This window comes from Lipomyces tetrasporus, assembly GCF_029532465.1.
Source record: "Lipomyces tetrasporus strain NRRL Y-64009 chromosome Unknown POJ06scaffold_3, whole genome shotgun sequence".
Lineage (NCBI taxonomy): Eukaryota > Fungi > Ascomycota > Lipomycetes > Lipomycetales > Lipomycetaceae > Lipomyces > Lipomyces tetrasporus.
The window spans coordinates 1324601-1351786 of record NW_026611598.1 but is presented as its reverse complement, the minus strand read 5'-3'; the positions used below and the strand labels follow the sequence as shown (position 1 = coordinate 1351786).

Genomic DNA, 27186 nt, shown 5'->3' with positions numbered 1-27186 from the left:
GCACTGGGCGTGTTGGGTGTTGCGTGTTCTCGCACCGAAAGCAAGTCCATACGCTATTCCATTCACAAGCTCACCCCGACTTTCTATAGCGTTCCCCTTTGCGGCGCCCTCGCATCGGTATCGTCGTCACTTCTACATAATACTTACAGCATATACTTTCATAAACTCGATCGATCAGAAATTTTGCTAGTTACAGCGCTGGGTGCTGCAGTCTCAAACCTTTTGTCATTCCTACCCCTGGCACGATATCTCCACCAACCATGTCTGCCAGTGATAAGGTCATCAATGACATCTACAGGAAAATCGAGCGCGAGCGCTCCCTGATACAGGGTGCAAAGGCGATGAGCCAGAACACAGGCAACCAGGATGTTAAAACGCGCTGCGAATCCAACATTGCCGAATCTAAGAAGAACATCGCTTATCTCGAGAAGATGCTCCAGGATCTTCAGCTCAAGCGAAGATCGATCATATCTTCTGATACAGGGTACGTTTTGAGATCCTTAACACTTGCAAACCACATCAGGAGTGGTGGTTAACGGTGAATCCAGTGCGGATGATTCGACAGGATTGCCCAGCCCTCCGCCCGTGCCTCAAAAGGACGGTGATCTACCTGGAAGTAGAGCGCCAAGGACCCGGCCGAATTACACAGACCTAGGTATGATTTAGCTGTTGGTATTTACATTCGGCGTCTTGCCGATTCGTGATGGAAAGCTGTGCTGACAATTCTGCTCCGCGTGTATATAGACCTTATTAAATATGATTCGCCATATCTTGGACCTCGAATCCAACTAATGTTACAGCAACTTGAATTCAAGCTATCGCTTGAAAAGAAATACAAAGAGGGTATCGAGAAGTTGGTCAGACTCTACGAAATCGAAGGCGACCGTCGCAACAAGTCTCAAGCTGAGAATCAGAGAATAGAGAGCTCACAGAAAATGCATCTTTTGAAATTGGCACTTAAAAGATACCAAGATATGCACATAGATTTAGATGATGATCTACAAGGTAAATTGATTCTCTTCGCTTTGGATGTCGAGCGTGTTGACGATTGAGTAGATGATACAAGTCCCAGCAATCCGAATATTAGAACAGGATTAAGCGGCAGACTTCGGATTGCAATTGTCGCTATTGAGGCTGTTGATCATGCTGCCACGCAGCGCAACAAGGCCCCCGAAACTTCAGTCATGATCAAAGCCGATGACCAAGCTAAAGTGAAAACTAAACCATCGCGCATCGATAAATGGAGCGACACGTATGATCTCGAGTTGGACAAAGCGAACGAAGTAGAAGTCACTGTTTACGATCGATCTGGAGATCACGATGTACCGATCGGAATCATGTGGATGCGTGTCGCTGATATTGCCGAAGAGTTGCGGCGGAAGAAAATTGAACTGGAGCTCCCCCATCGCGAGTGGGTTCCCGCAGACCAGACGCAGGCCGACCGAGATGCCATACCTCCGTCGTCTGCGATAAGTACCAGCAGCTCATCAGGCTCGACTCGTCCACCTGTTACATATACGAGGCAGTCCGTTGGCGGCAGTAGCAGCCACCCTGGGATTGAGTCCGAGCAGGACTTGTATGTGGATTCTTGGTTCGTCCTCGAACCAACCGGAAGGATCCGAATCAGGGTCAGCTTCATCAAACACAATGTGAACAAGCGACCGCTTGAGCTCGGCAGGCTTGGGCGTCAGGGCGCCATCAGACAACGTAAAGAGGAAATTCATGAAATGTATGGTCACAAGTTCGTGCAGCAACAGTTCTACAATGTCATGAGATGCGCTTTCTGCGGCGAGTTTTTAAAATATTCCGTTGGTTACCAATGCGAAGACTGCAAATACACATGTCATAAGAAATGCTATGCGAAGGTTGTCACCAAGTGTATCTCGAAATCCAGCGCTGACACAGATCCCGACGAGGAGAAGATCAATCATAGAATCCCGCACAGGTTCGAGCCTATTACGAATATCAGTGCAAACTGGTGCTGTCACTGCGGTTATATGCTGCCCCTTTTGAAAAAGAGTGCAAGGAAGTGTACCGGTATGCCATGTTACTCAGTTTTCTGGTTCTGATAGCATGATAGCTAACATCTGTAGAATGTGGACTGACTTGCCATGCTGATTGTGTGCACCTGGTGCCCGATTTCTGTGGCATGTCCATGGAGACCGCGAACACTATCCTAATGGCGCTCAGGAACCAGAAGCCTGTCACTGCGAAGGTAGATCAGGGACATCCGCCACCAATGAATCGACCAGATTTGGTATCTCGATTGAAGCCGGCGCCCTCTATTCAGTCGTCCTCAACACCGAGCTATACAAGTTCAGCCCCATCCATTCAAACTTCTCTTCCGCAAGAATCTCCATCGTCCCAGACTTCTCGGACGAGTTCCAGTGCCTCTAGTCCAGCTGCAGCTGCGGCTGCAGCTGCAGCTATGGGCAAGGCGTCACAGCAGCCGCAGCTTGATCCGTACCGACAAGCGCGAGCAGCTCAACAGCGACCGTATCCGCCGTCATCGCCTTCTAGCTACCGGTCGGATTACTCTGACCATCAATCGCCAATAGCGCTCAACGTCACAGCTCCGCCGTCGCAATCTGCGGCTGCTGCTGACCAGGCATATGGCCGGCCTGCGATGTCGACCCAGCAGCTTCTCCAGCAACAGCAGCGAATGAGCTACATTCAGCCATCTCCAGGACTGGAAGTGAAGCCTGCGCAACGCGTTCCTCGAAAGCCATTGGAGTCGGGTATAATTGCGGACAAACAGGCTGCTGTGTCAGTCCCACAGACAATAGTTTCGAGGAAAAAGATTGGTTTGGATGATTTCAATTTCCTTGCCGTACTCGGAAAGGGTAACTTTGGCAAAGTCATGCTGGCTGAGGCAAAACACAGCAAGAAATTGTATGCCATCAAGGTCTTGAAGAAGGAATACATTTTGGAAAATGATGAAGTTGAGAACACGAGGTCGGAAAAGCGGGTATTTTTGATTGCAAATCAAGAGCGACACCCGTTTTTGTTGAACTTGCATTCGTGTTTTCAGACCGAAACTCGGATCTACTTCGTCATGGAGTACATCAGTGGTGGTGACTTGATGTGGCATATTCAGAAAGAGCAGTTCTCGACTAGCAGAGCGCAGTTCTATGCTGCTGAAATTTGCTTGGGTTTGAAGTATTTCCACGATTGTGGTGTTATCTATCGCGACTTGAAATTGGACAACATCCTGCTTACATTGGACGGCCACGTGAAGATTGCGGATTATGGTCTTTGCAAGGAGAACATGTGGCATGGAAACACAACTGCTACGTTCTGCGGTACTCCGGAACTTATGGCGCCGGAGATTCTGCAGGACCAGAAGTATAGCAGGGCGGTTGACTGGTGGGCGTTCGGCGTGTTGATATACCAGATGATCCTCGGCCAGTCCCCATTCCGTGGCGACGACGAACAGGAAATTTTCGGCGCGATTCTCAGAGACGAGCCTCTGTATCCGATTCATATGGCGCGTAATTCGGTTTCAATTCTGCAGCAGCTACTGACCCGCGACCCGTGGCAAAGACTTGGTGCGGGTGTCAACGACGCCAAGGACGTTATGGCGCACCCGTACTTCTCAAACATCAATTGGAACGACATTTATCACAGGCGCGTGCAACCGCCGTTTATTCCGACGATCGATTCGCCGACCGACACTCGCAACTTTGACCAAGAGTTCACGCGCGAGGTTCCTGTTTTGACGCCGGTGAACACGGTCCTGACGAAGGCCGATCAGGAACAGTTCAGAGGATTCTCGTACATGCGAGCAGATCCATTGTAGATACGTCGCAAGGTCGATGAGATGATAGAGTTACATAATTTACGTGAGGGCTACTGTTTCTATATCATGGCAGAGGTCAATCTCTAAGTTTATGTTACATTTTGTTTGTTTATGGGATCTCAATGCAGTACTAGGCTAAGAAAATCAGTTTGGTTTCGACAAGGACGGTGCTTTTGTCTGCTATATATCGCCTACATGCATGCACATATAAATTTGATCTTCCGTGGAGTTAACATGCTTTTATTTGTTTTTGTGTGTATACTGTATTCATTTATTATGGTTATGCCGGATTCATGGCAGGCGAGTGACGATATGTATGCGCGATACGTTAATGATATTTATGGGCAGAAATACTTCCTGCAGAGTCAAACTAAGAAAATGGCCATACAAAAGTATATTGTTAGACCGCCGATCCGCCAAATGCATGTCTGGAACATCCTCGTGAGCATTGACTATGTATGTGACTTTTCTCTGTCCAGATCGAGGAAGCCAAAGTGACTATCAGACAGAGTCACAGACAGAGTCCCCGTGGGATCGTGGACAGACAAAGCCTGCGACAGACGGGTGAACGTGAGACCGTACGGCTAAGCGAACGAAACAGTAGTGTGGGACTTGACAATATGCCACGCGCGTGCTTGCAGTGGCATTTGCCATATCGGCCCGGTATATCGTTTGGAGCAGAGCGATGATGCTGTTCATGCTATATGAAGAATTTCTTTCTTAGTATTTTAACATAGCGTTGGTAATGATCACGTTGCATTCATTTAAGAGCTGTAGCTATGTCAAACTATCGCGAATCAGGGTCGTTGTAGACGCTATAGAATGTGGGGCTAGGCTAAGGGACGGTGACCAGCGCGGTGGTAATCACATGTGCTCTGTCTGAGTTCCTGGGAGATGGAGGAGGACGTTTTCGCTTGTGCGAATATAGTTTGTGTCGTTGACGCATAATGAACGATTGAGAATCGCGAGACTTGATATGGACATGATATTTGATTCAAAACCTCTCATCTCAGCTTTTGCCGTAGTTGTAAGTGGAGACCGCAAGACAGAGCCGCCGCAATCCTGCCTTTGTCTTCCAATGTGGTCCCACACCTGCTGCGATGCAACATCACATTTCTGCGCGCAGGTACTCTTTCAAGTCCAGGCAGAAAAGATATCACAGATGTCATGAGTACTATCTCAAAATATCGATTGTCAGATTAATCGCGTTTCTCCGTACCAGCAGACGGATCCAGGATTCTACAGAGGAATTTCCGACGCTAAATAACTGCGGCTTCGGCGGCTGCAAGTTCTTCAAATCACGCATCTAACAATAACTTTAAATCCCCAGCGCATACAGTGGATGCGTTTGAATACGACTCGGAAGAGTAGAGATAATTGCTAGCCGTGGCATATAGCGTTATATAGCATCCTGGGTGCATGAGACCGGCGGATCCGCATCGATAATCCTGGCTCAAATCTTGCAATTGCACTTGGGCGCAGCAGAATGCGTCCCTTTTTATGCGCCTGCATGCAGATCCGTTTGTTGGCGAAACCAACTCACGATCTTGCCCCCACGATGTCGAGAAATCGTTCCACATAAAAGGTTGACTAAATTTAATTTACTGACGACGTAGGTGCCGCTTTGTGAAGTTTATGTCAGCGTTGCTTCAGTCATTTGTAAGGTTTATATGAACCCAGGTGGTAATCGACTACCGTATCGCAACTTAGGGCATGCATGACAGACGACGAGGGTCTGTCAGAGTTTTAAGCTGCAGCGGACATTATTTAGAGCCGTTTGTCAAATGACACTACCAAGAAGTTGCCGGGTCTACACAAGGAACAGGAGAAAAGCAAGATGCCGGCAGACAATTAATTAACTGACTAAACAATGGCCGTTTTCTGTCTACTGCTCGAGATCGAAAGTGCTCACATGGTTGTTTGAGATGTAAATGGCAGTTGACCATCTCGCGCGGGAGGATTTGCAGGGGGGGCCGGTATACGGACGGTAGGCCCAAGACCTTCTGATGCGGGATTGATGCATGTCTCATACTGTACCAGACTTCTGGCCTGCGCAAGCGGCCGACTTGTGCAAGGTACGCCAATATTATGCCAAAATGATGGTATATGCAGCTTAGCGAGCGGCAGATCCCGAGTGCACGGTGCTGGTTTAGTGCAACGTGTGTGAAACCTCAAGCGGCTCCGAAGTCCGAACGGCCACCTCGGAGCTTAAACGAGCGCACGTCAAGGCACTCGGCGCCCGGAAGCTGATAAATTAATGAGCTGTAGACGCCAGCCATTCAGACCCGTCCGTAGCTAACGTCTACAGCCACGGGCCGAGAACTTACGGTTACTGCGCATCTTTGCGCCGACCTTATCTAAACTTCGGAAAGAAAATTGATGTTCTTCCTGCTTCATACCATTTCGACCAATAAACCCGAGGACATTGGAGAGCTCGTAGTTTGTATATCTCTGTGCAATTGCATCCCTACCCCATGCGCATGTGACACGACTTGAGTATTTGACGCAGTCTCCCTTTGAGTGAGTGCCGGTTGGCGATTAGTGGACGGCGGAACGTATTGGCCCTTGTGTCGTTGAAGTGCGGCGTCGAACACACGGAATATTAAGAATAGAAACTCCAAGCTTCATCAGTCGTCAGGCGTTAGCGATCGTGACCGTTGACTTGCACTGCATTCGCAAGGAGGGCTAGCCCAGGTAACGGTGGATCAGGTTCAGATGCGCATACATCACTTTGCACCTGCCTCCACAGATCCACTTCACTGACAAACCGGCTGGAAGAGTTCGCTTATCCGCTTCACACCTGTCTGTCACACGGGCTGCTCTCGTATGCACACTCATGTAATTCCCTGTAAAGGCGAGGGAACGGTTTGACCCCGGTAGTGGTTACCGCTCCATACAACTGCGGCCGTCATTGTTCGTGTGCTGCCCTGTGGCGCGGTTTCTCCACTCCTGCTGCTCCTCTACGGGTCCCACTTGGATCCGAGCCGACCTTGGTCATGGCTCTCACCTGCGGCGGTTCGTAACTGTTGGCCGACCAGTCGGCAGCTAGCTGCTGCACCGGTGTCCGCAAGTCTGGCTCACTATCTGTCATTGACGTCATGCTCCACTGCTCTCGGTCGAAGATTCAAGGGCCCAGTAACGTTCTGTCTGTTCCGGGTACTCCGTCACGGTGCTGCTCCTCGATGGCGGTGCCTTCCGTACTCTTCGCCCATGCAGAGTTAATCTTACTGTACCTCAAGCCTTTAACTCTCGCGGCTCAATTCGCGTCCCTGGGTAGCCCCGGTCCCCTCCGCTGCACGCCAGCACCTGGTCATTGCACGCGGTCTCCGAACAAGACTTGAAAGCTAGTCTTCGCTCAATCAGCCACGAGATGCACAACATATGACACGATTCTGCTCGGTCATGCCACCTGTGCTTGGCTCATCATCGAAGTACTGACCCATTATCGTATTAGCCACAAGCTCCCAGCCATCCTATGGATTTTCACCATCGCACAGCAAGTTCTCCACCGTCATAGCTATCTACAACATTTTTTCCCATTAACCTATTCATCTCTGTCGTCTGTCTCCAATACGCATACTCAGATCAGGTTGTTCGATAATCGCATCTTTTGCACCTGAGCTACACCGCTCGGGCGCTGCTAATGATGCTAGAGCTGCGATCATACTCCAGCGGCGAAGCTAAATCGTCTGGCTGTTCCAATTGTCTGCTGCGCTGCTCAACACAGTCAGATTCCGTCACGGCCTTCCGTAACTCGAATATCAAAGAGGTTAGTGAAATTATTCGATAATCTTGCGCTCGTTGTAACACTGTTCCCGGCAGATCATATGCGATCTGAGAAGTCTCGAGGAAAGTCAATCGCTTCAATTCATGTTGGTGCTCGTACAGTCCAGTGCCAGCCAACGCGCCGAAATTTTCACTTCTGCTGCTCTCGATGGTCATGCGTCGTCAATATTGCCAACTGACCGATCAGACCATCTGCTGAAATTGGTTGCGGACCATCGATCTACGTCGACTCGGACCCGTCGCTCGTCAACTGGCATGATCGACCGGACATCGCCACTGCCTGGCAGTGCAATGTTGGACCAGGACGATTGCGAGCTTTGCCCTTTAGGACACAATGTCAGAGGATCAGATGCGATTGGTGTGAATGCCAGCGTGGGATATGAATTGGGTCACGGAGATTGGAATCTCCTTCATGGTAGCGATGTCGATGGAGATGAAGTGAAGCCAATTATTGCATTACCGCGGAAGGGTGCACCAGAGAGATTGAATGCAAGATCTTTGGGAAGGTTCGTGTATGATTCTTCGAGGGTATTATCATCTCCGACTGCTTCTGGCGAGTCATCTAAAGGAGAAACCACGACAAAAGGTGAACAACTGGATCAGGGATTGGTCTCTCCAAAATCGACAGACTCATCATGGTCGTCACAACAGGCTTCACTGACTTCAAATTCGTCCTCTCCCATTGGTCACATGCCGATGGAGCATGCACGGTCAGCCTCGAGGTCCTCGCAAAAGGACGACCTGTTTCTCTCATTGGCGCAGCGCGCACGGCCGCCACTTCTTCGTGTCCATGCTGGCGAGGATCTCCCGTCGGCTCAGCGAACTGACGACGGGCACACAGAGTATCACCCGCTAGTGGTCTGCGACCGGGAAGCGGTGACTGCGTTCTTTGAAGCAAAATTTCGACAACTGCAGCAGCTTGCCTGCAAAGTCGTGGCCAAGGCATGGATTAAAGTCATCGAACCGAAGAAGCAGTCCAATCATCCTTACAACAAGGGCGATGAGTTCAAGCCTGACTGGTGGCCGTCTGAGGCACGTCACAAAGAGCCGGATCATCTTATGAAGCCGGAACGGCTGGTATTGCTCATTAGTATGCTACGTTGTGGGCGGGTTGAGCTCAAACAGCTGCGGGGAGCCACTACAGAGTGCGCTATCAGTATTCCTGCGGAAAAGATGGAAGTACTAGAGGAGATTTATTACGTGGCCGAGATGGAGGAGCGCTATGGCAAATCGGGAACAAGCTCTCAGGCAGAGCAATCGGACGACGAGGGCAGGTCAGGTGCAGATGGAGGGAAGCAATTCTCACACGAAGAGGACGACTGTGCGGTGGTTGTATGGACAATTGCTCAGGAGAAGGCACCAAAGACTGTCCAGGCGGCTGCTGCTGCCGCCGTACAAGCTTCTTCTCGATCATTGACTACGCTCGCCTCGCGGATGCCGGTAAAGCCGTCAAGTCCTGCCAAGCGTTCTAGCACCGAGTTGGAAAGTGGCTCGTCGGATAATCGAGACATCGTCGAATCGCAACGACCGGCAATTCGTCCATGCACGCACATCAAATTTGAGCCTTTAAAGCTGCAGAACCCAGCGCAGCAATCGTCGACCGATCGGAACTTCCACCGCGTTAACGACAACCATATCTCGCGACCGCAGAATCAAGACACGCATGCAGCTCACTATTTGCATTTTCATGGTAATCCGCTCACCGCGGAGTCGGCCTCGGCTGCTTCACTCGATATCTTCACGCCGCGGGACGCTCGCAACGTCGCGGACGAGAGCCAGTTCGTTTACGGACACCGCCTTGTGCCCAAAATTTGTTCGGTCGCGCCGCCGCCGCCGCCACTGCTGAACCACAGGCGATATACTACAGGCTCTCTTCAAGATCTGATATCAGACGCGCCTGCAGATCCATCCAGCTCGGATTCTGATGCTACATTATACGCATTTCCCCAACCTCGACGCCATTCGCAGCAGGTACCGATTGCAACTCAGCCAGGTCTATTCCCAGGGGCTGGATCAACAGGAACGGGAATTGAGACATCGTTCGATAATGGGGACAACTATGCCGGGTTCGTTCAGATGCTTTCAGAAGTGGTTTCATCGCTTCAACCTCCTAAAGCTGGACAATCGGCACCTTCCGACGCACGGGTCACTGCTAACGGCGATATTGTTGGTTCAGACCAGGTCTCGTTCGATAATGATTTGGATAATATTGCCGCTTACGCTGCTGGATATGGAGGGATACCGGCGTCTATGATTGGCGTGTCCCAATTGGGCGGACTAGTCTAGAAACGCTATAGATTGATACACACGAAATGACGACATTATGACCATTTATGGTGCATTTATTTGCAAAACTTACGAACTTTAATGTTTGTTTGGGATTTTCGGCCTTGCCATGTTTATGATTTTACAGATTGTTTGGAAAATGGAATGTCGTTTATATTGATTGAGTTATTGTAATAGGTCTGCTTAACGGTTTTATGACTACTTTAATGAAAAGGGTACATCGCGATCAGGTCGGCAAAGAACATCAGTGTGTAACACGTTCAATGCTGAGGTTGTATCTTCAGCCGTTCAATTGGATAGGCATAGTAGCTAAGGATGACAGCTGTCAACGACATTGACAATTCGTAAGCTCTAAGCTCGATCGCCGAGTGCGAGACCATAGAGAATAGCTTTGTGGAGGGGTCGTGGGACCACGGCGCCCCGCAAATTGGGAGTTCGCGATCATCGGTCGCGATCGGGGAACTAGAAGGGTTGGGGTTAATTGTCAGTCTCACATGAAATCCGACATCGAAATTCTCCGTATGATTCATGATGTGGTCGATTAGAAACATTCCAACGGGTATTCCGAAGCGATGGTTTAGAAATACGTCTACCCAAACCTCAGCCCGCGAACAGAAGCAATACATTGTAGCCTAACAATGCGCAGTCAGTTCAAGACATGTTACCAACAATCTGTTGCCATTTCTCAACAGCACCGGGTTATATTTGCTGTGATGCCACACGTTTAGAGACAACTTAGGCAATGCTATGACTTTGAATATCTCCTAGCTGAAAGATGAAAGGACTTAATCGTTTATCAACATGTCCGGGTGCCGGCGTCCACTTGATATCTGGGATGATAAACGCTGTTGTCTCACAAGCCTCGCAGGACGCTTCTTACCCTAAACCTACATATCAACTAAATTGCGGGGTATAAAGCCAAAATTACTTAACTTTAGTTGGCGGCCAGTTGAATTAAACACAAAAGATCGTCCTTTCGTGATCGCGTGCACGAGCTAAGCTAAGACGAGTACATTTCTGAGCCTTGTTCGGAAACAGAGTATGATCGGCATCGGGATGCTGATGACGACTTAACGGACGAGCATCCTGGGTGTATATACTCGACTTTTAGATGCGGCAGGTTCCCGCGCCTATAATCGCACACAGAAGCATTAGCGTAGAATCGAGCGCGCTGAGGCGTGAGTCGTCTGTAATGGTGGAAAAGCACGCGGTGTCCGATGGTTTGGCATCTCACAGGGGTCTGGGGCATGCGAGGCGCGACGCAAGGAGTCCATTCCGCGCCGTCTCGCGTGCAGCTTCCCCGGCCTGTGTTACTGTTGTCTACCATCGCCGTGCCCACGAGAAAACTCGTTGCTCTTCCCACTTACGCAAAGCTTATGATAATCTGGTTATATCTCTACTACTGAATACTTGGTTATTGACAGGATTCTTTTACTGGCTGATCGCGTGTTTGAGGCGCGCAAACTGCCTACGGACACTATATAAACAATCAAAAGAGAGCGCGTGTTTCAACATCTTGTTTTTTCCGTCCGAGTGATTACATCTCTTTGTCGCGACCATTTTCTGTTCCAGTTGGCAGCAGCAGCTCCTTCATCGATATAGCTTACAGTTGTTCGACGGCAGTATGCCGGCCGTACAGCAAGCGCCATTTTGTGCGGATCCGAAAGGACTATTGACCCCACCTTCTTCTATGACTCTTTTCCACTTACGCAAAATTTCAACTGATATGAGCAACGGAGTCCGGATAGGGAATGGTGTGGCGGCACCGAAAACTGCGGAGAAAGCACGATGGACTCAGGAAAACAGGACAAGTCGAATTTTAAACGATGTAGAGGAATTGAATGACGGCGACGTTGTGAGACAAGATGCACTTGAGTCGATTGCTCCTATTGACATCTCGCCGGACGAAGTGGGGGACAAAGTCAAATTTTATGATTCGTTGGATTTTTCAGATACTGGTCCTGTCGCACAGTTTCTCAAGCAGCAACCGAATGGGATTTCGCCAAATGGTAATCGTTTGGATGAGGGTATGGGAGATAGCAGCAGTGCCGGAAACTCACCGTCCGGGGTTGACAGAGACGTGTTGTTGGAGAGAATGTTGGTCGGCCAGGGTGCACTTCGGAGCCGGAGGTGCGTAAGTGATCCGTCAAAGAAGAAGAAGAAGTCAACAGCAGGATCACCACGGAAGAGGAAACCTAAACAGGAGCAGGATTCTATACCACCATCGCCTTACAGTCCCGTGAGTGATATTAGACTGCAGATACAGTCGGACAACTTAGATGATAGTAGTCCATGGACATATTTGCCACTGGTATTCGCGCTTTGTCCAGCCTTTGTTGGGATCTTTTTCACAAACGGAAACAAAGCTGTGACGGACGTGTTGTTGCTCTGCATCATGACCATGTATCTGCATTGGCTAGTAAAGGTGCCCTACGACTGGTACCAAGATGCTAGAGAGAAGGCGGTTTCTGCAGACATATATCCTCCTTTAACTGACGATCCAGCGGAACGGCAACTCTACAAATTGCGCTCTGAGGCTGCAGCAAAGCTTGCACATTGGGAAATCCTAGCACTTGTGATATGCTTCGTTGGACCTGTACTCGGTGGTTTTTTGTTACATTACCTGCGTGGATCACTTACTTCCGAATCTGCGGGAGGGCTAGTATCGAACTTCAATATTACGTTGTTCGTACTGACTGCGTGTGTCAGGGGAGCTTTGATACTAGCCGAGCTTGTTAAACGGCGAACCCTACATCTGACAGATGTTGCAAGAACACAGCCAAGGTCCAGAGTCGAGGAACTTGAATGCCAAGTTCAATTCTTGGAGGATGAGATCCGACGGCTTGAAGGCGTCATAGGGTCGGCTGCTAAGGAGGCTGGTGAGACATTACGACCTGATGTCGCAGCATTGACACGTAGGCTTGTCTTTGTTTACTTTGTTCGTTGGGACTTATACTGATATCAGAATAGGTGCGATGAGACGCTATGAAAAAAACCAAGCTCTACAGTCTCAGGAATTTGTATCTCAAATTCAGGAATTGGAAAAGGAAATTAGGCGGAACGCAATAAAGGGCAGAACTATGACGGAGTATTCGGTTAACTCAATCTACGGCGCCAACCTCGCAGGCAAGCCCCTAGCGTCACCTGGAGTCACGGCAATAGTATCACCCCCGGGGCGGAAGTATTCGACTTGGGCGCGGGTTTACGCGTATGTGGTTTGGTGGGTGAGTGCGCCATGGAGAGTAGCAAAGTCGATGCTCAGAATTCCTGTCAAAGTATATGCTGCTTTGGGAAGGAGGTTGTAGGTTTAGTACGGCGTTAGGATTTATACTTTATAGGGCGTTTTGTACAGTATTTGGAGTAAATGAAGTACTTATGGAATATTTTCTGGGAGTTAAAGGTCACTTTGGCAGAGCTTTTCTGACTAATAATATTGCGTGTTTTTGTAATTATTTTATAACTATTCCTACGTTTAAGTTTTACACAGTTGGTCGATTGAACGCCACTCCCGTCTCCAGCCAGGGCGAATAATAGTTTCCTCGGGAAACTAAGTTAAGCTATGAATATTTTGGTACTGCAGAGCCTCTCGTCTTCAACACTGTAAATAGGTTGCACGCCACGAGTTTGCCCTAGCGCTTGCCGCCAGCCACATCATGCAGCCACCACAGAAGACCGCAAACTTCGCTATATGGAGGCGTAAGTGAATATGCACATTTAGCGTTAAGGCAATAAGAATTCCATGTTCAAGGGTTTGGTGGGTACCTCTAGCCGTGCAATCCCAAACTCAATTTACTAAACGCCAGTGGCTTTTTCTTCCCGTCGAAGTTATATGTGAGTAACACTGAGCCTCCAATAAAATTCGGCACAAACCCTCTAGTTCATTGACTCGTTCAGCAACGCCTTGCGACTTTAGTATATAGCGAGGATATTTCTCACTCGTTTGCTTGAAGTCAGGAAACCATGTCTGAATTTGCTAACCCTCGCTCTAATGGCACTCCGCGACCGCCCGTCGACCCGTCCGCGGTCTCGTCCTCCAACACATCGTTCACCCTCAAGGCCGGCTTGGCTCAGATGTTGAAGGGTATGATTTATATTTGTATATCTTTTGTCCAAGCACGTTCTCTAAGAGATTGATTTAGGTGGTGTTATCATGGAGTAAGTATTCAGCAGACTAACGCATTCACGCCTCAGTCAGACGCTGACTTTGGTTGCCAGTGTCGTAAATGCCGAGCAAGCTATTATAGCGGAGCGCGCTGGCGCTTGCGCCGTCATGGCTCTTGAGCGAGTCCCCGCTGACATTCGTGCCGAGGGCGGTGTTGCGCGAATGAGTGATCCCAAGATGATCAAGGAGATCATCGATGCGTATGTATTCTCGGTGATTTGATTATGGTAGGATGGGCCAATGTTCTAACGTATTACAGTGTCTCTATTCCTGGTGCGTGATCTTTATGCTTGATTTATATGATAAAGTGTTGGGGGCTCACTGGCTATTGAATAGTTATGGCGAAGTGTCGCATCGGCCACTTTGTCGAAGCTCAGATTTTGGAGGCCCTCGGAGTTGACTACATTGATGAGTCTGGTGAGTTGGCTATTCTGAACATTTATTTGGTCGTCTCTAATAGTCATACCAGAGGTTCTCACTCCTGCCGACCAGGTTTACCACATAACAAAGCATCACTTCAAGGTCCCCTTCGTCTGTGGTGCCCGCAACCTCGGCGAGGCTCTGCGCCGTATCAGTGAGGGTTCCGCTATGAGTACGTTCCTTTCATGCATAAATGATCTACAAATTGCTAATACGCCCTCAGTCCGTACAAAGGGCGAGGCCGGGACCGGCGACGTTACCGAGGCTGTCAAGCATATCAGAACCATCAACCAGGAGATTCGGAAAGCCGCAGGCATGTCTGACGAGGAGCTTTATGTGTATGCTAAGGAACTCGGCGTCTCATTCCACTTGTTGAAGGAGACCGCCAAGAAAGGTCGGCTGAACGTTGTCAACTTCGCCGCGTATGCATCTCCTGATCTAAGAGTTTCTCGTTAATCAAGTACATTTACTAACTTTTGAGATATAGCGGCGGTATTGCTACTCCTGCTGATGCTGCTATGTGCATGCAGTTAGGTTGCGATGGTGTTTTCGTTGGCTCTGGCATCTTCCTTGGCCATAACCCCGAGAAACGTGCCAAGGCCATCGTCCAGGCAGTCACTCACTACAACGTATGGTCATATCGGAGTTTGCTTAAATGTTCTCAGAATAACGTGAATGTGTAGGATCCCAAGGTTCTCGCCGAAGTCAGCACCGACCTCGGTCCAGCCATGGTCGGTCGCACCGTCGAGAGTCTGAAACAGTCAGAGCGTCTTGCCGGTCGTGGTTGGTAAAGAGCGAAGTATGAAGGCATATCTATACGCTTGGCACGAGCTTTTGAGTGGGGTGGTTTGAAACCAAATGAAGGAATATCTGTTGGTTGGGTTTCAGGTGACTCATTGGATCAATAGTGGGGTGCATAAAACGTTCGGGTCGAATTTGGTTAGCACTAACAGCGCTAGAGTTGTTAGATTAATGAATGAGTATGACTACTGCTCCTCGTAGCTACATATAAAAGAGGATCTGTGATACAAATTCTAATCTAACCTTAACGCGAACACTTGAGTCGAAAGCGTCATCGACGCGGTCAGTCATTTGTACCTCGTAGTTACAGATCTAGCATTTGTATATCAGCAAAGATTAATATAATAATGGACGTCGTTGGCGTGAAATCTAGCAATTTGATGTGGAGACGACCGGAGCCAAGGATTTTTACTCTTTAGATTGATGCAAGGAAAGTTTGGCTTTGCAACTTATACTAAACGGTATCGGAAGCTTCACAATGTAGTCTGTAGTCACACTTAGCCAGGCAAGGGAATACCTGTTGGGCAGGAGGAGAGTCTATTAGAGACATAGATCCTTTACCACCAGGGTGGGAGTTATTGATGCAATGACACTAACCAGATCCGAGTCTTAGTAGACACGAACCCTACGTCTACTGCCACCAACCAAAAATCAGATTCGAGTTGTGACAGACCGAGATCGTCTTTCTACAAATACGAGCACGCGAGCTTCTTGCTCCTTGCCAGCGATGCTGGGATCGTATCCGATCTCGGCGTTGTCAAAACGTTGGGTCTGGTGCCATCCAGTACAAGGGGAGGGTCTGTAAATAAGCACGAATAATGACGCAAGTCGGCAAGCTGTGTTGGTTTGAACCCCGAAAGAGCAGTCACGCGTTGGGTCACGACCCCAAGCAAAGGATTGGAGCTCACGTAAAACCCTGAACTTGGGGCTCAGGGCACAACAAACGAGACTCACTGGCTGCCCTGAGCGGCGTCATAGTATAACATCACCGGACTGTCGCACTCTTCTCTCTTTCTCTTTTTCTCTACCGCCACGCATTCTCTTTGCCAACTTTAGCTAAGTTTCTCTAACTTTCCTTAAAGTAAGAATTCAGGTATGTTGTCAATTGTATCTACTAGTTGCGACATGCATATGTTATGAAAGGAAGCTAATTGGGATCAAACATAGGATGCGCGCCAAATGGGTATGTTCGACCGCGGTCCTTTGAGTAGTGCAGACTCTATCGAGTTGCCAAGGAGTCTACTAGCCTAAGCTATAGAGGCAGCTAACAGTTACATTAGAGGAAGAAAAGAGTTAGGAGACTGAAGAGAAAAAGGCGGAAAGTATGTAGAGTTTGGTTATAATATGAAGTACTATTGATTAACATGTTGCACTTATAGGTCAGAGCCAGAAGGTCAGTAACCATCGATAATACTTTGGAATCTTGGTGTGCGTGGTTGGAAATTTGTATATACTAACAATTGGCACAGCAAATAAATGTGTTGTGATTATCAACTTTGTCGCATGATCACTCCATGTCAAGCAGCATCATACAACCACGTGAATTCGAGCAGACTTTTTTTGAGAGAGCGTTATACTCAATTGAGAAAGGGATGGACGATTGCACGGAGTTATATATATCGGAGTGTATGGTTACGTAATTCGTGCGCAAGGATTGTATCGTCGACATGTTTATGGAATTACGGTGCGGTATTCTCGAGGGATATGTCTGTGAAAGGGAATTGGTAGTTGATTCAATGTGGGTTTAGTTAATGGGCATCATGTTGGAAGAAATCACCTTGCGATGTTTCAAAGATGTATTTTAAAGTTGCCGGCCCTTGTAAAAACTGGTCTTTATTTTCACTATCTAGTTACTCTTAAATATTTCTAAAAGATGGAAGTCTACGGCTATGTCCCTTGGGCGTCGTAATTGCTATTGTAGTTGGTCATAGAGAGTTTACGTGACTTCGAAATTTTGAGCTTGAAACTCCACAGTTAAAGGACTGTATCGATCGTCCGCCTCATGTTTTCTCTGTCGCTTCAAGATTGAATATATATTCGTATGCTGTGAACTTTGTAAGTCGGTGACTCTCGGCATCCCAGTAGTAAGTACCGAAATTTTGGCTGTCTCGGAGAAGAAATCTGGCACCATAAAATTTTGGGACTTCTCGGACCCGTCACCGAAGAAAGGACAACCAACTATATTAGCAGCCTTCGAACGTTAAAAAGACACGCAAGGATGGGCGAGGAAAAGAAAGAAAAGAAACGCAAACATCATCATCAATCCAAGGATAAGGAGAAAAAGCGGAGCAAATCTCAGCATACCTTGGATTCGGTGCAAGTCAAAGTCGAGTCGTCCGTGACCCCAGTTCTAGGTATGCTTGCAGTACAATCAAAATGGATCAAATATATTTGTAGAAATGTCACGCTAATGCCGCGAAATGACCAGCTACGTTCCCTGGAGTTTCAGTGCCGGAAGATACGAAGTTTCAAGCATACAGCGGCCCCAAGGGACACTATGTAATTCACGGGGAGACCGAGCGGATGGAGTACGATGGACAGAATGATCCAGACGAGGATTTGTTAGTAACACCTGCCTGGAATTGTTATTGGAAGTTTATAGCTAAGTTTTACTGCCCAGATACTACGTTGGCGTGTACGATCCAGCAACAAGAACCGTCGAGTTAATGCATACACCAGTCATGACCACTACTCGAACAATAAAAGCATACAAGAAGAAGGCAATCGCGGCAGTCAAACAGGCGAATGTTCAGGTACGAATTAAGATTCGCAAGAGTAAGCTGTATAAGTATGAGCTTATGAATTTTGATAGAACCGGGTACAGAGAAATGCGCTCGGCGAGGCTTTCGGAACAAAGAAAGCGAAACGAGTCATCAGTGATCTTGAAAGAAACAAAATCGAGGCTGAGAAGTTGGAGACTTACGCTGATTCGATTGTCGATAATATTAAGACTGCTACGGAGAATCTACCATCTGCCGGTAAGAGTGGCCTGGGGTATTGACTTGAAATTATGGGCTAATGAAATAGATGCGTTGCGAGAACAGCAGTCAGAGGAACGGCCGATTCCACCATGTGACGAGGGTGCCGATGATCTCAATAACATCTATCCTCTTTACGGGCTTGTTAGCAAGGAGGAATTCGTTGCTATTAGAGTTGGCGCTATATTCAGAGAGAAGGACGAAAAGAAGCGGGCTGCGTTATTACCATTCAAGTAAGTAACTGAGACAGGAGAATATGTCTCGAAGCTAATTACTTAGGAATTCTGAATATATCAACAGTAGGGTAGCCAGAATAAACAATGAAAACGAAATGCAGAGATTGAAATTGCTATACTATGCGTCGCTTCTTATGGGATTGTATAATAATCGTCGAATGTCGAACAAGCGGGCGTTACTCCAGAAGTTGAATCACCCCGCCGAGATTTTGGTTACTGGTTTAATTCAGAAGTTTACCGACAGTAAAGTCGGCAAAGTTGGACGAGAAAAGGATGCCTCGTAAGTGCAACTTTAGTTCAATTGGCAACTGCGTTTACATTGATATTAATCGCTCATATACAGTTTCACGATAACGCCAAAAATGGAAGATAAGCTTCTATGCTATCTCTTTGTTACCTGCTTACGAATTGACGAGTACAGTGTTGAGACTCCTCTGTTGGCAGCTGAATTGTCCTTGCGACCTACCAGAGTTCAGGACCTATTCAAAGCCCTAGGATGCAAGATTAGACCCTGCACAAGCGCGCAGAAGGAAGCACTTGGTCTCACGAATGCGGAGGCTGCGAACTATAAGCTGGCTACTCTTTCCTTGCCGTTCAAACTTCCAGACCTTGTCCGACGGCGGAGAACGGCGCAGTCAAGAAGATAGATGATGGGAACGTATTATTATGTCAAATCGATCTTTGAGTGCTTACGCATTTTGTATCATACCGGGATGGGTCTAGCGGCAGAATAAATAGACATATAGGGCGGATAAGCACATGCCCTGATACGGATTTGATGTAAAGAACGGATCTCCAAAACTTTTGGAAGAAATTTAACTTCATGTTTTTACACAATATGTCTAACCGATGTACACTTCTATCCAAACGTATCTTACAAATACAAAAGTTCGTTTACCTCAGCCAACGACGACTTGAGTTCCGCATCACTGCCATCCGCCCCACCACTTTCTAATCCCAGCTCATAAGCTGCCTTTGCTTCGTGTAGCCGTCCCATGTGTTGCAAACACTTCCCTTTCCTGTAATGTGCTTTTGGAAAATTTCGCTTCAAATAGATAGCTGTGTCCGCGTCAACCATGGCATCTCCCCACGCACCCGTTGACATATGCGCCTGCGCTCTATTCGAATACAAAACAGAGAGCTCCTCTCTCGCAAACCCAGACGCTTCCCATGGCGGCCGCTTCAATGCCATTTCAATTGCAAGCGAGTACATTCGGACGGCGTCACTATACTGGCTTTTCTTATAGGAAGCATTCCCAGCATCTTTCAATTTCCGCACTTGATCGTTTAACCGGCCGTTGATCTGATTTGGCGGTGGTGGAACGTCCGCGTTGAGTGCCACCAAATCACGATATAGACTATTTAGTTCGTGAATTTCCTTAGCACGAGATGGAGTGAGATCTTGCTCAGATAGGGCGACGTGCTTTGTGACTTCGTTGAATATTATCGGAAGAAGTGCCTCTGGAGAGTCCATTGTGTGTAATTCGCAAGCGCTAGTCGTTTGCTAATATACCAAATCCCACTCTTGACAGAAACTGTAAATACTGGCTACAGATGTAAGAATGTTCTGTACATGTATGAATGCCATACGCTACGTATCATCCAGGCGTTAGGGTTTCTAACGGCGTGCATGGGCGACAAGGTTAAATGAACAAGCCCCTTCCCCCATAACAGTTGTCGGGCAACGCGTCTGTACATAATTCTATACAGTTCAACATAAGCGCTCAGATAAGTCAAAGCCTAGACGTAAAGAAGTACAACACGAAATTATCTATTGGGAACATCATATGCTCTTTATCTACTGAATTCAGCTTGAATGACAAGGCGCGGCAGTAGATGCTGACGAACTATATTGACGATTCGATGATGAAGTCATCACAGCAATCCACCCAGGCACTGATGCAGGTGGATGAGCTAGTAAGTATTGGTTATTTCCACGACTTTGTCAGTGTACGTTAATATCTGTTATGAATGCAGCCTTTGAATGCCTCTATTGCAGCGAATTCTGAGCGAGAAGGACGTGTTGCGACATTGCTCTTGCGCACCAACAATCAGGAGAAGAGTATGCACTGTTTGGAAAGCCTGATGCAAATCACCCACGACTGATCACTCTAACAGTCCTTCCAATCTATCGCGGAACGCAATTTACCGTCGGAAGAAAGATCACATGGTAAATGGAATCTAAGTAGGCTCCTCACAGTGCCGCTAAATTTCAACCGCGTAGCAACGAAGTCGTCACGCACTCTGCCGTGAGCAATGAGCATTTCACGATTTACATAGTTGTGTTTGACGAAACAAGCGTTCCCTTGGTATACTGCTGGGATCGTAGCAGAAACGGGACATTCCTGAACGGGAAAACAATCGGCAAAGGGCAACGCGTATTGTTGTCGGACGGCGACTTGATAGGTACAATCAGTTCTATCTGTCTCAGTTTGACAGTCTTACCCTAATGACTTGGTGTAGAAATACGTCACGCGTGCGCATTCACGTTTCATCAGAGTAACGAGAAAGTGTTCTATGATTCTGTCTTGGAGACTGATCGCCTTGTATGAGAGATTTTGGTCTGATTTAGGGTCTGTCATTCTAACGGATTACTTAAGGTGATGACAGACTACGAAATTTCGCAACGAGTCATTGGCAAAGGAACATTCGGAAGAGTGTTTTTAGCTACTAATAAGAAGACCTCCAGACAGTTGGCCTGTAAGGTCATTGAAACTGGAGGCAGCGTTTCACGAATGGCGAAAGCGCGAACTGAAGTTGCTATTTTAGAACGACTCTGTCACGTAAGATGAGACAGTATACGTTGCCCAATGCTGTGACTAATGAATTAGCCAAATGTGGTTTCTGTGCATGATACTTTTATCATCGGGAACAGAATGTAACGAGATCAAATTTTCTTGCAAGCAGAGTCATACTAACGCATTGACTGACCATAGATATATCTTCGAAGATCTGTACGCTTTCGGGACTATGCCTGCACTGTTGACTGTTCTCCTAACTCATTGTAGAATTACAGGTGGTGACCTATTTAGTTATCTGATTAAAGGCGAAACGCTGGGACCAGTTCCAGAAGCAGAAGCACTTGTCATAGTATTCCAGATTCTGAAGGCGCTCGAGTATGTACATAGCAAAAACGTGGCTCACCGAGACCTCAAGGTTCATTCCTTACTTGAAAAAGTCCGACGTGTGCCATTCATTGCTGACACTGCGTACATGGCAGCTAGACAATATTCTGCTCGTTTCCCAGAATCCCGGCTCGAGGATTGTACTGGTCGACTTCGGCATTTCTAAGTATGTCATAGGAAGTAGAAGAATGACTACCGTTGTTGGCACTCCGGAGTTCTCGGCACCGGAGGTCGGTTTTGCCGATTCGTTACGTCAAAAGAATCATCGATCTGGCTATGACTTCAAATGTGACTTGTGGAGCTTAGGAATTGTACTTCACATTCTTCTGTCGGGTATTTTATCACATGTGAATATTTCAATTCCTAGGGTTATTCATAGGTCATTATTTTGTTTAGGTATTTCTCCGTTTTACGACTCGACCGAAAATACCAGCAGTATAGCGCGTAACGCAAGGGAATGCCGTCTCAACCTAAATGGAGCTGCATGGGCTAATATTAGCCGTTCTGGTACACCTGAGTGCATGAATTCAATGCGTCTGCGAAGTCTGTCTAACATTACCCCTATAGCAAAGGACTTGGTAAAACGATTAATCTGTGTAAATCCAGACCAGCGATTCTCAGTTCAGCAATGCTTTACGCATCCGTGGATAAGAGCACATATGTCCGATCTTCTTAGTATCTATGAGACAAAGCTCATTAAAGATTGGCAGTCTCCCATGAAGCACCATGTGATCAGCAATGACGTTTCCAACGAGGACGTGGACGTAGAAATGCAAGGCGACGAGCACCGCAAGGGCACTAAACGCAAAGAAGTCGACTGTGACGGTTCACATGTCTCCATGATCCGCTAAGACTTGCTGTCATTTTAGAATTGCTTTGTAGCCTTGTCCATTGAGATGTATGTAATGGACTTGCTGTTTGCTGAGGTTTATCACCGGCGCAGCGATAACGTGGATACTTGCTGTGTGTATATTATTTGTATATCATCACGCTCTACGGCGGCACTAATTAACATGACTTGCGAAGACATTAGCCTTTAAGTTTAGAAACTTGCGAGCTCATATAATACCTTGTTGGGTTGACTATCATACGTGGCAATCTCATTCATCTAGAATCGCATCTTATTGGTGGGTTTAGGTTTAATTCTATACCTTAGTTGGACCTCCATAGTTGGAGTTGCCACATGTAAACCCTATTAATCCCCAAATTTGCGTTGACTTAAGAACTCAATTTCAACCGCGTCGTAATGATTACCCGTCGTGGCCGGGTGTTCCTTCCTTGTTGATCGAAGTATCGCTGACCACACCAAGGCCACCATTTTCGTCCTTACTTCCCTCTTTGGATCAGTATTTATCGCCGCTTCGCCAGGGCGCCGGCATTTTCTTTGGTGATCTTGAATCGTTCTCGTGCTCTGCATATAAGATGGTATGCTTTGAATTCGGCCGAACTGTCTCGTGTGTAATGCTCACTGTAGCCGTAGGACTTCGAGGAAATTGAGGAGCTCGATGGTGTCCGGTTCAGCTGGAACGTGTTCCCGTCTACAAGATTAGAGGCATCGCGTACCGTTGTGCCGATTGCAGCCCTGTACACTCCTATCAAGGAGCGTCCGGATCTACCAATGCTGCAGTATGAACCGGTGACGTGCCGAGCGCCATGCAGAGCGGTGTTGAATCCATATTGGTACGTGAAGTTGACCTCGATGCACACTCACTTGACGCTCACACCTCATCATGCAGTCAATTAGATATTCGGGCAAAACTTTGGATTTGTAAGTAACTTGGGTATGAATTACGCATTGAAAGAACTGAGACTGATTACATTCATACCAGGCCCGTTTTGTTTATCTCGAAACCAGCTCCCAGCCCACTACAAGGATATCTCCCCGCAGTCGCTTCCCCACGAGCTTCTTCCTAAGAGTACCACCATTGAATACGTTTTGGCCCGCCCTGTTCAGTCTCCCCCGATTTTTGTTTTCGTGGTGGATACCTGCCAGACCGATGAGAATCTCCAGGCTCTCAAAGACTCGATCATCGTAAGCTTAAGCTTGTTGCCTCCTACCGCGCTTGTCGGTCTTGTTACTTTCGGCACTACTGTATGCTCAATTGATTTAGTTTATTTTCACGTGGGAGAAGATTAATATGAAATAGGCGCATGTTCACGAGCTCGGTTATGCTGAATGTGGGAAATCTTATGTGTTCCGCGGCAATAAGGAGTATACCGCCAAGCAGGTTCAGGAGATGCTCGGTCTTTTGGCTCCTAGCCTTCGTCCTCAACAGCCATCCGCTCCTGGTCGTCCTGCTCCTCAGACATTTGGTGCTGCGGCAAGGTGGGACTTTAATCATCTCAGTAATTAGCAGGCGTTAATTAGAATTTAGGTTCTTGCTTCCTATTCAGCAGTGTGAGTTCCAATTGACCAACATTCTGGAACAGTTGCAGACTGATCCATGGCCCGTCGCGAATGATAAGAGACCTCTTCGATGCACCGGCGTGGCTTTGGCAGTTGCTATTGGACTGTTAGAAACATCATTTCCGAACACTGGCTCGCGCATTATGCTTTTTGCTGGCGGTCCAGGTACCGAAGGTCCAGGCATGGTTGTTGGGCCTGAACTTCGGGAAGCGATTCGATCGCATCACGATATTGAGAGAGACAACGCGAAGCACTACAAGAAAGCCCTCAAGTTTTACGAAGGCTTGGCTAAGCGAGCTTCCACCAACGGCCACATTGTTGATATCTACGCCGGCTGCTACGATCAGATTGGTATGCTCGAAATGAAATCCTTGCCTAACATGACCGGTGGTACAATGATTCTTACGGATGCCTTCACAACCTCGATTTTCAAGCAGAGTTTCCAAAGAGTTTTCAACAAGGATCCGCTTGGTTATTTGCAAATGGGCTTCAATGCAACTCTAGAAGTATTAACAACGAAGGAGTTGAAAGTCTCGGGCTTGATTGGCCACGCTGTTTCTATGAACAAGAAGTCCGCGTCGGTTGGTGAGACAGAGATCGGTATAGGCAACACTTGTGCCTGGAAGATGTGTGGCATCACACCCAACAGCTCGTATGCGACGTATTTCGAGGTGGTTACTCAGGGTGCTCCTGCCGTGCCTCAGACACCGCAACGGGGATTGATTCAGTACTTGACTTTCTATCAGCACTCATCCGGGACATACCACTTGCGAGTTACTACATTGGCGAGAAATCTTACTGCTGGTGGTGACCCAGCCATTACTCAGTCGTTTGACCAAGAGGCTGCGGCTGTGTTGATGGCTAGAATCGCCGTTTTCAAAGCCGAGGTTGACGACGGCCCTGATGTGTTGCGATGGACAGACAGAATGCTTATCCGACTGTGCCAGAAGTTTGCGGACTACCGTAAAGACGATCCAAGCTCATTTAGACTCTCGCAGAACTTTAGTTTGTACCCACAATTCATGTTCCATCTTCGACGAAGTCAGTTCTTGCAGGTGTTTAATAATTCGCCTGACGAGACAGCTTTCTACCGACACGTGTTGAATAGAGAAGACGTCACGAATTCTCTCATTATGGTCCAGCCGACGCTGATTTCGTTCACGTTCGACCAGCCGCCGCATCCGGTCTTGCTGGACTCGGTCTCTATCAAGCCCGACCACATTCTCTTGCTCGACACGTTCTTCCACATTCTAATTTTCCACGGAGAAACGATCGCGCAGTGGCGCAAGGCCGGATACCAAGACCAACAAGAATACCAGAGCTTCCGGGATTTGCTTGCCGCACCGCGAAACGAGGCAGCTGAACTTTTACTCGACCGATTCCCGCTACCGAGATTTATTGATACCGATGCCGGTGGTTCGCAGGCTCGGTTCTTGTTGTCCAAGTTAAATCCCTCAACGACGCATCAGAGCGGTGGGGCGTATGGCGGGGCTGTGGGATCGGCAGTGGTTCTGACGGACGATGTCAGTTTGCAAACGTTTATGGGCCATCTTCAGAAGTACGTGCTTTCGTTATTGTGATTTAGCTGACGCTCATGGGACGTTACTAACATTGCCTTTTTAGGTTAGCTGTTACTGGCACATCATAAAAGTTGGGATCTACAGGAACAATCAAATAGCGTTGATGTAGTAAGATGTAATTTTATAATGTGCTGTGATATTCTAGTGTTTGTCTCTTTTATACGTACATTGTTATATGTTCAGTTAGAATAGTATAAATTTATTGTTGTAGTTTAAGGAGAGCAGAGTGGCCGAATGTGTACATCGGTTACTGAATGCACCTCGCCGTGGATTTGGTCTTCACGTGCTGGAGCTTGACAAACTCAATTCCCGTATCGACCATACCTGGTAGTTTGATTTGGGGCCCAGCAATACATTCTCTGCCAATTACCACGCATATCCATATTCTTGTTTATTTGCATTTTGATTATTCGGAAGCTTGGATCAATTGGGATCGTTGTGGACGATGATAGACCAAGATCAGTCTCTGTTGACGTCTCCTCTCGCGACGCCGCCTTCATCGCCGCCTTCATTGGCAGCCAGTGACAAGGCAACGTCACCAAGCCGAGAAAAACCAGTTCCAGAAATACCTACTACTGAGGAAATTAAGGTTCGACAAGAAGATGAGGAAGAAGAAGGATACGACATTACGACGACGTCTTATTCGACATTGGGCTCGTCGTTCTCATTACCCACGACTTCATCCAGTCCGACGTCGCCGTCGTTGACAAGATCGACGAGCGTGACTGGACTAAACCAGACGCTTGCAAATCTCGGGCAACAGGAACAGACGGTTGTCACGACGAGAGTAACAGAGCCCGACAAATCGGGAGTGTTTGCGCCATTAGAGTTTATTAGAGATGGGTTTCACAAGCATTTTACGGAGTCCGGAACAGGTGGTGGGGTGTACAGTCAGTTGGAGGTAATCTTTCTTGATCTGAGTGAAAAGATCCTTGATCTTGCTGGGAGACATGCGAAGATGTGCGCGCGGCGGCCATTGCTTGGGGTGGGTTTCTCTATACCATAATTATCTCCTTGTCGGAACAGTGGTGACGCTGATTGATTGCAGGCCTTTGCGACATTGCAAGCTTTGTTTGCTGTCATACCGGTGGTCGTATTTCTTGCAGTTGTTAGCAGTGTTGTAGTTGGGATCATGGCTGTGGCAATAGGCCTTGCGCTTGCCTTCATTCTGGGATCAAGTATGTCCTGTTCTTGTTATGTATTACATAGACGATCGCTGCGACACGACATTACTGACGACTATAGCGCTTGTTTTACTTGGATGTTTGACAATTGCTGTTGTGATGGCCAGTGTGGCGTGGATGTGGAGCGCGGTGGGTATACTTTACCTGCAATGGGGATACTGGGTATATGTAACTTACGTGAAACCGCGCTTATTTTCCCCCAGCGGCGAGGATTACGTGGAAATAGTTGTGAATGGAGAAGGGAAGATACAATAGGTATATATGATGGACTGACAGTACTACGTTTGGATATTGCTTGGAAATATTAGCACATAGATGACGGCCGAGTATATAGTTGCTAATTACGAACTGAGGTTATGATACCAATCTGGTCGAAGTGTTAGTCTCTAGCCCGAGGTAGGGTCTAGCAGTATGCTGGACTA

At 47.6% G+C, this 27186-nt stretch overlaps 9 protein-coding genes across 9 annotated transcripts; 8 read left to right on the top strand and 1 right to left on the bottom strand.

Annotated features, from left to right (window-relative positions):
- Window positions 1-61: 61 nt before the first annotated feature.
- Window positions 62-4050, top strand: POJ06DRAFT_77849 (uncharacterized protein). Its single transcript, XM_056191547.1, has 5 exons — window positions 62-484; window positions 549-655; window positions 745-1005; window positions 1057-2037; window positions 2094-4050. The coding sequence occupies exons 1-5, from the start codon at window positions 261-263 to the stop codon at window positions 3797-3799; spliced, it is 3279 nt and encodes a 1092-aa protein (XP_056045590.1). The 5' UTR covers window positions 62-260; the 3' UTR covers window positions 3800-4050.
- Window positions 4051-7291: 3241 nt separating this feature from the next.
- Window positions 7292-10001, top strand: POJ06DRAFT_77837 (uncharacterized protein). Its single transcript, XM_056191546.1, has 2 exons — window positions 7292-7568; window positions 7622-10001. The coding sequence occupies exons 1-2, from the start codon at window positions 7443-7445 to the stop codon at window positions 9869-9871; spliced, it is 2376 nt and encodes a 791-aa protein (XP_056045589.1). The 5' UTR covers window positions 7292-7442; the 3' UTR covers window positions 9872-10001.
- A 1190-nt stretch (window positions 10002-11191) lies between these two features.
- Window positions 11192-13311, top strand: POJ06DRAFT_220438 (uncharacterized protein). The gene is made up of 2 exons (XM_056185611.1): window positions 11192-12786; window positions 12842-13311. Exons 1-2 carry the CDS (start codon window positions 11496-11498, stop codon window positions 13174-13176), a joined length of 1626 nt encoding a protein of 541 aa, XP_056045588.1. The 5' UTR covers window positions 11192-11495; the 3' UTR covers window positions 13177-13311.
- A 217-nt stretch (window positions 13312-13528) lies between these two features.
- On the top strand, window positions 13529-15628 carry POJ06DRAFT_248882 (SOR/SNZ family-domain-containing protein). The gene is made up of 9 exons (XM_056187091.1): window positions 13529-13952; window positions 14011-14026; window positions 14087-14233; window positions 14293-14306; window positions 14370-14450; window positions 14503-14625; window positions 14677-14875; window positions 14941-15082; window positions 15137-15628. The coding sequence occupies exons 1-9, from the start codon at window positions 13832-13834 to the stop codon at window positions 15242-15244; spliced, it is 951 nt and encodes a 316-aa protein (XP_056045587.1). The 5' UTR covers window positions 13529-13831; the 3' UTR covers window positions 15245-15628.
- Window positions 15629-17227: 1599 nt separating this feature from the next.
- On the top strand, window positions 17228-19229 carry POJ06DRAFT_77650 (RNA polymerase I associated factor, A49-like protein). Its single transcript, XM_056191545.1, has 7 exons — window positions 17228-17608; window positions 17683-17815; window positions 17875-18007; window positions 18067-18232; window positions 18282-18465; window positions 18512-18748; window positions 18812-19229. The coding sequence occupies exons 1-7, from the start codon at window positions 17473-17475 to the stop codon at window positions 19113-19115; spliced, it is 1293 nt and encodes a 430-aa protein (XP_056045586.1). The 5' UTR covers window positions 17228-17472; the 3' UTR covers window positions 19116-19229.
- A 57-nt stretch (window positions 19230-19286) lies between these two features.
- Window positions 19287-20063, bottom strand: POJ06DRAFT_248877 (TPR-like protein). The gene has a single exon (XM_056187090.1). It carries the CDS (start codon window positions 19940-19942, stop codon window positions 19343-19345), a length of 600 nt encoding a protein of 199 aa, XP_056045585.1. The 5' UTR covers window positions 19943-20063; the 3' UTR covers window positions 19287-19342.
- An 87-nt stretch (window positions 20064-20150) lies between these two features.
- POJ06DRAFT_207686 (kinase-like domain-containing protein) lies at window positions 20151-22643 on the top strand. The gene is made up of 12 exons (XM_056185389.1): window positions 20151-20385; window positions 20446-20530; window positions 20587-20638; window positions 20693-20874; window positions 20932-21014; window positions 21069-21251; window positions 21300-21346; window positions 21405-21422; window positions 21477-21624; window positions 21689-21926; window positions 21990-22100; window positions 22161-22643. The coding sequence occupies exons 1-12, from the start codon at window positions 20305-20307 to the stop codon at window positions 22442-22444; spliced, it is 1512 nt and encodes a 503-aa protein (XP_056045584.1). The 5' UTR covers window positions 20151-20304; the 3' UTR covers window positions 22445-22643.
- A 372-nt stretch (window positions 22644-23015) lies between these two features.
- POJ06DRAFT_280698 (uncharacterized protein) lies at window positions 23016-25580 on the top strand (the record flags this gene model as incomplete). The annotated part of the gene is made up of 6 exons (XM_056189896.1): window positions 23016-23018; window positions 23074-23273; window positions 23330-23361; window positions 23423-23685; window positions 23741-23919; window positions 23969-25580. The coding sequence occupies 6 exons, from the start codon at window positions 23016-23018 to the stop codon at window positions 25578-25580; spliced, it is 2289 nt and encodes a 762-aa protein (XP_056045583.1).
- Window positions 25581-25803: 223 nt separating this feature from the next.
- Window positions 25804-27186, top strand: POJ06DRAFT_77543 (uncharacterized protein). Its single transcript, XM_056191544.1, has 3 exons — window positions 25804-26565; window positions 26629-26758; window positions 26826-27186. Exons 1-3 carry the CDS (start codon window positions 26026-26028, stop codon window positions 27017-27019), a joined length of 864 nt encoding a protein of 287 aa, XP_056045582.1. The 5' UTR covers window positions 25804-26025; the 3' UTR covers window positions 27020-27186.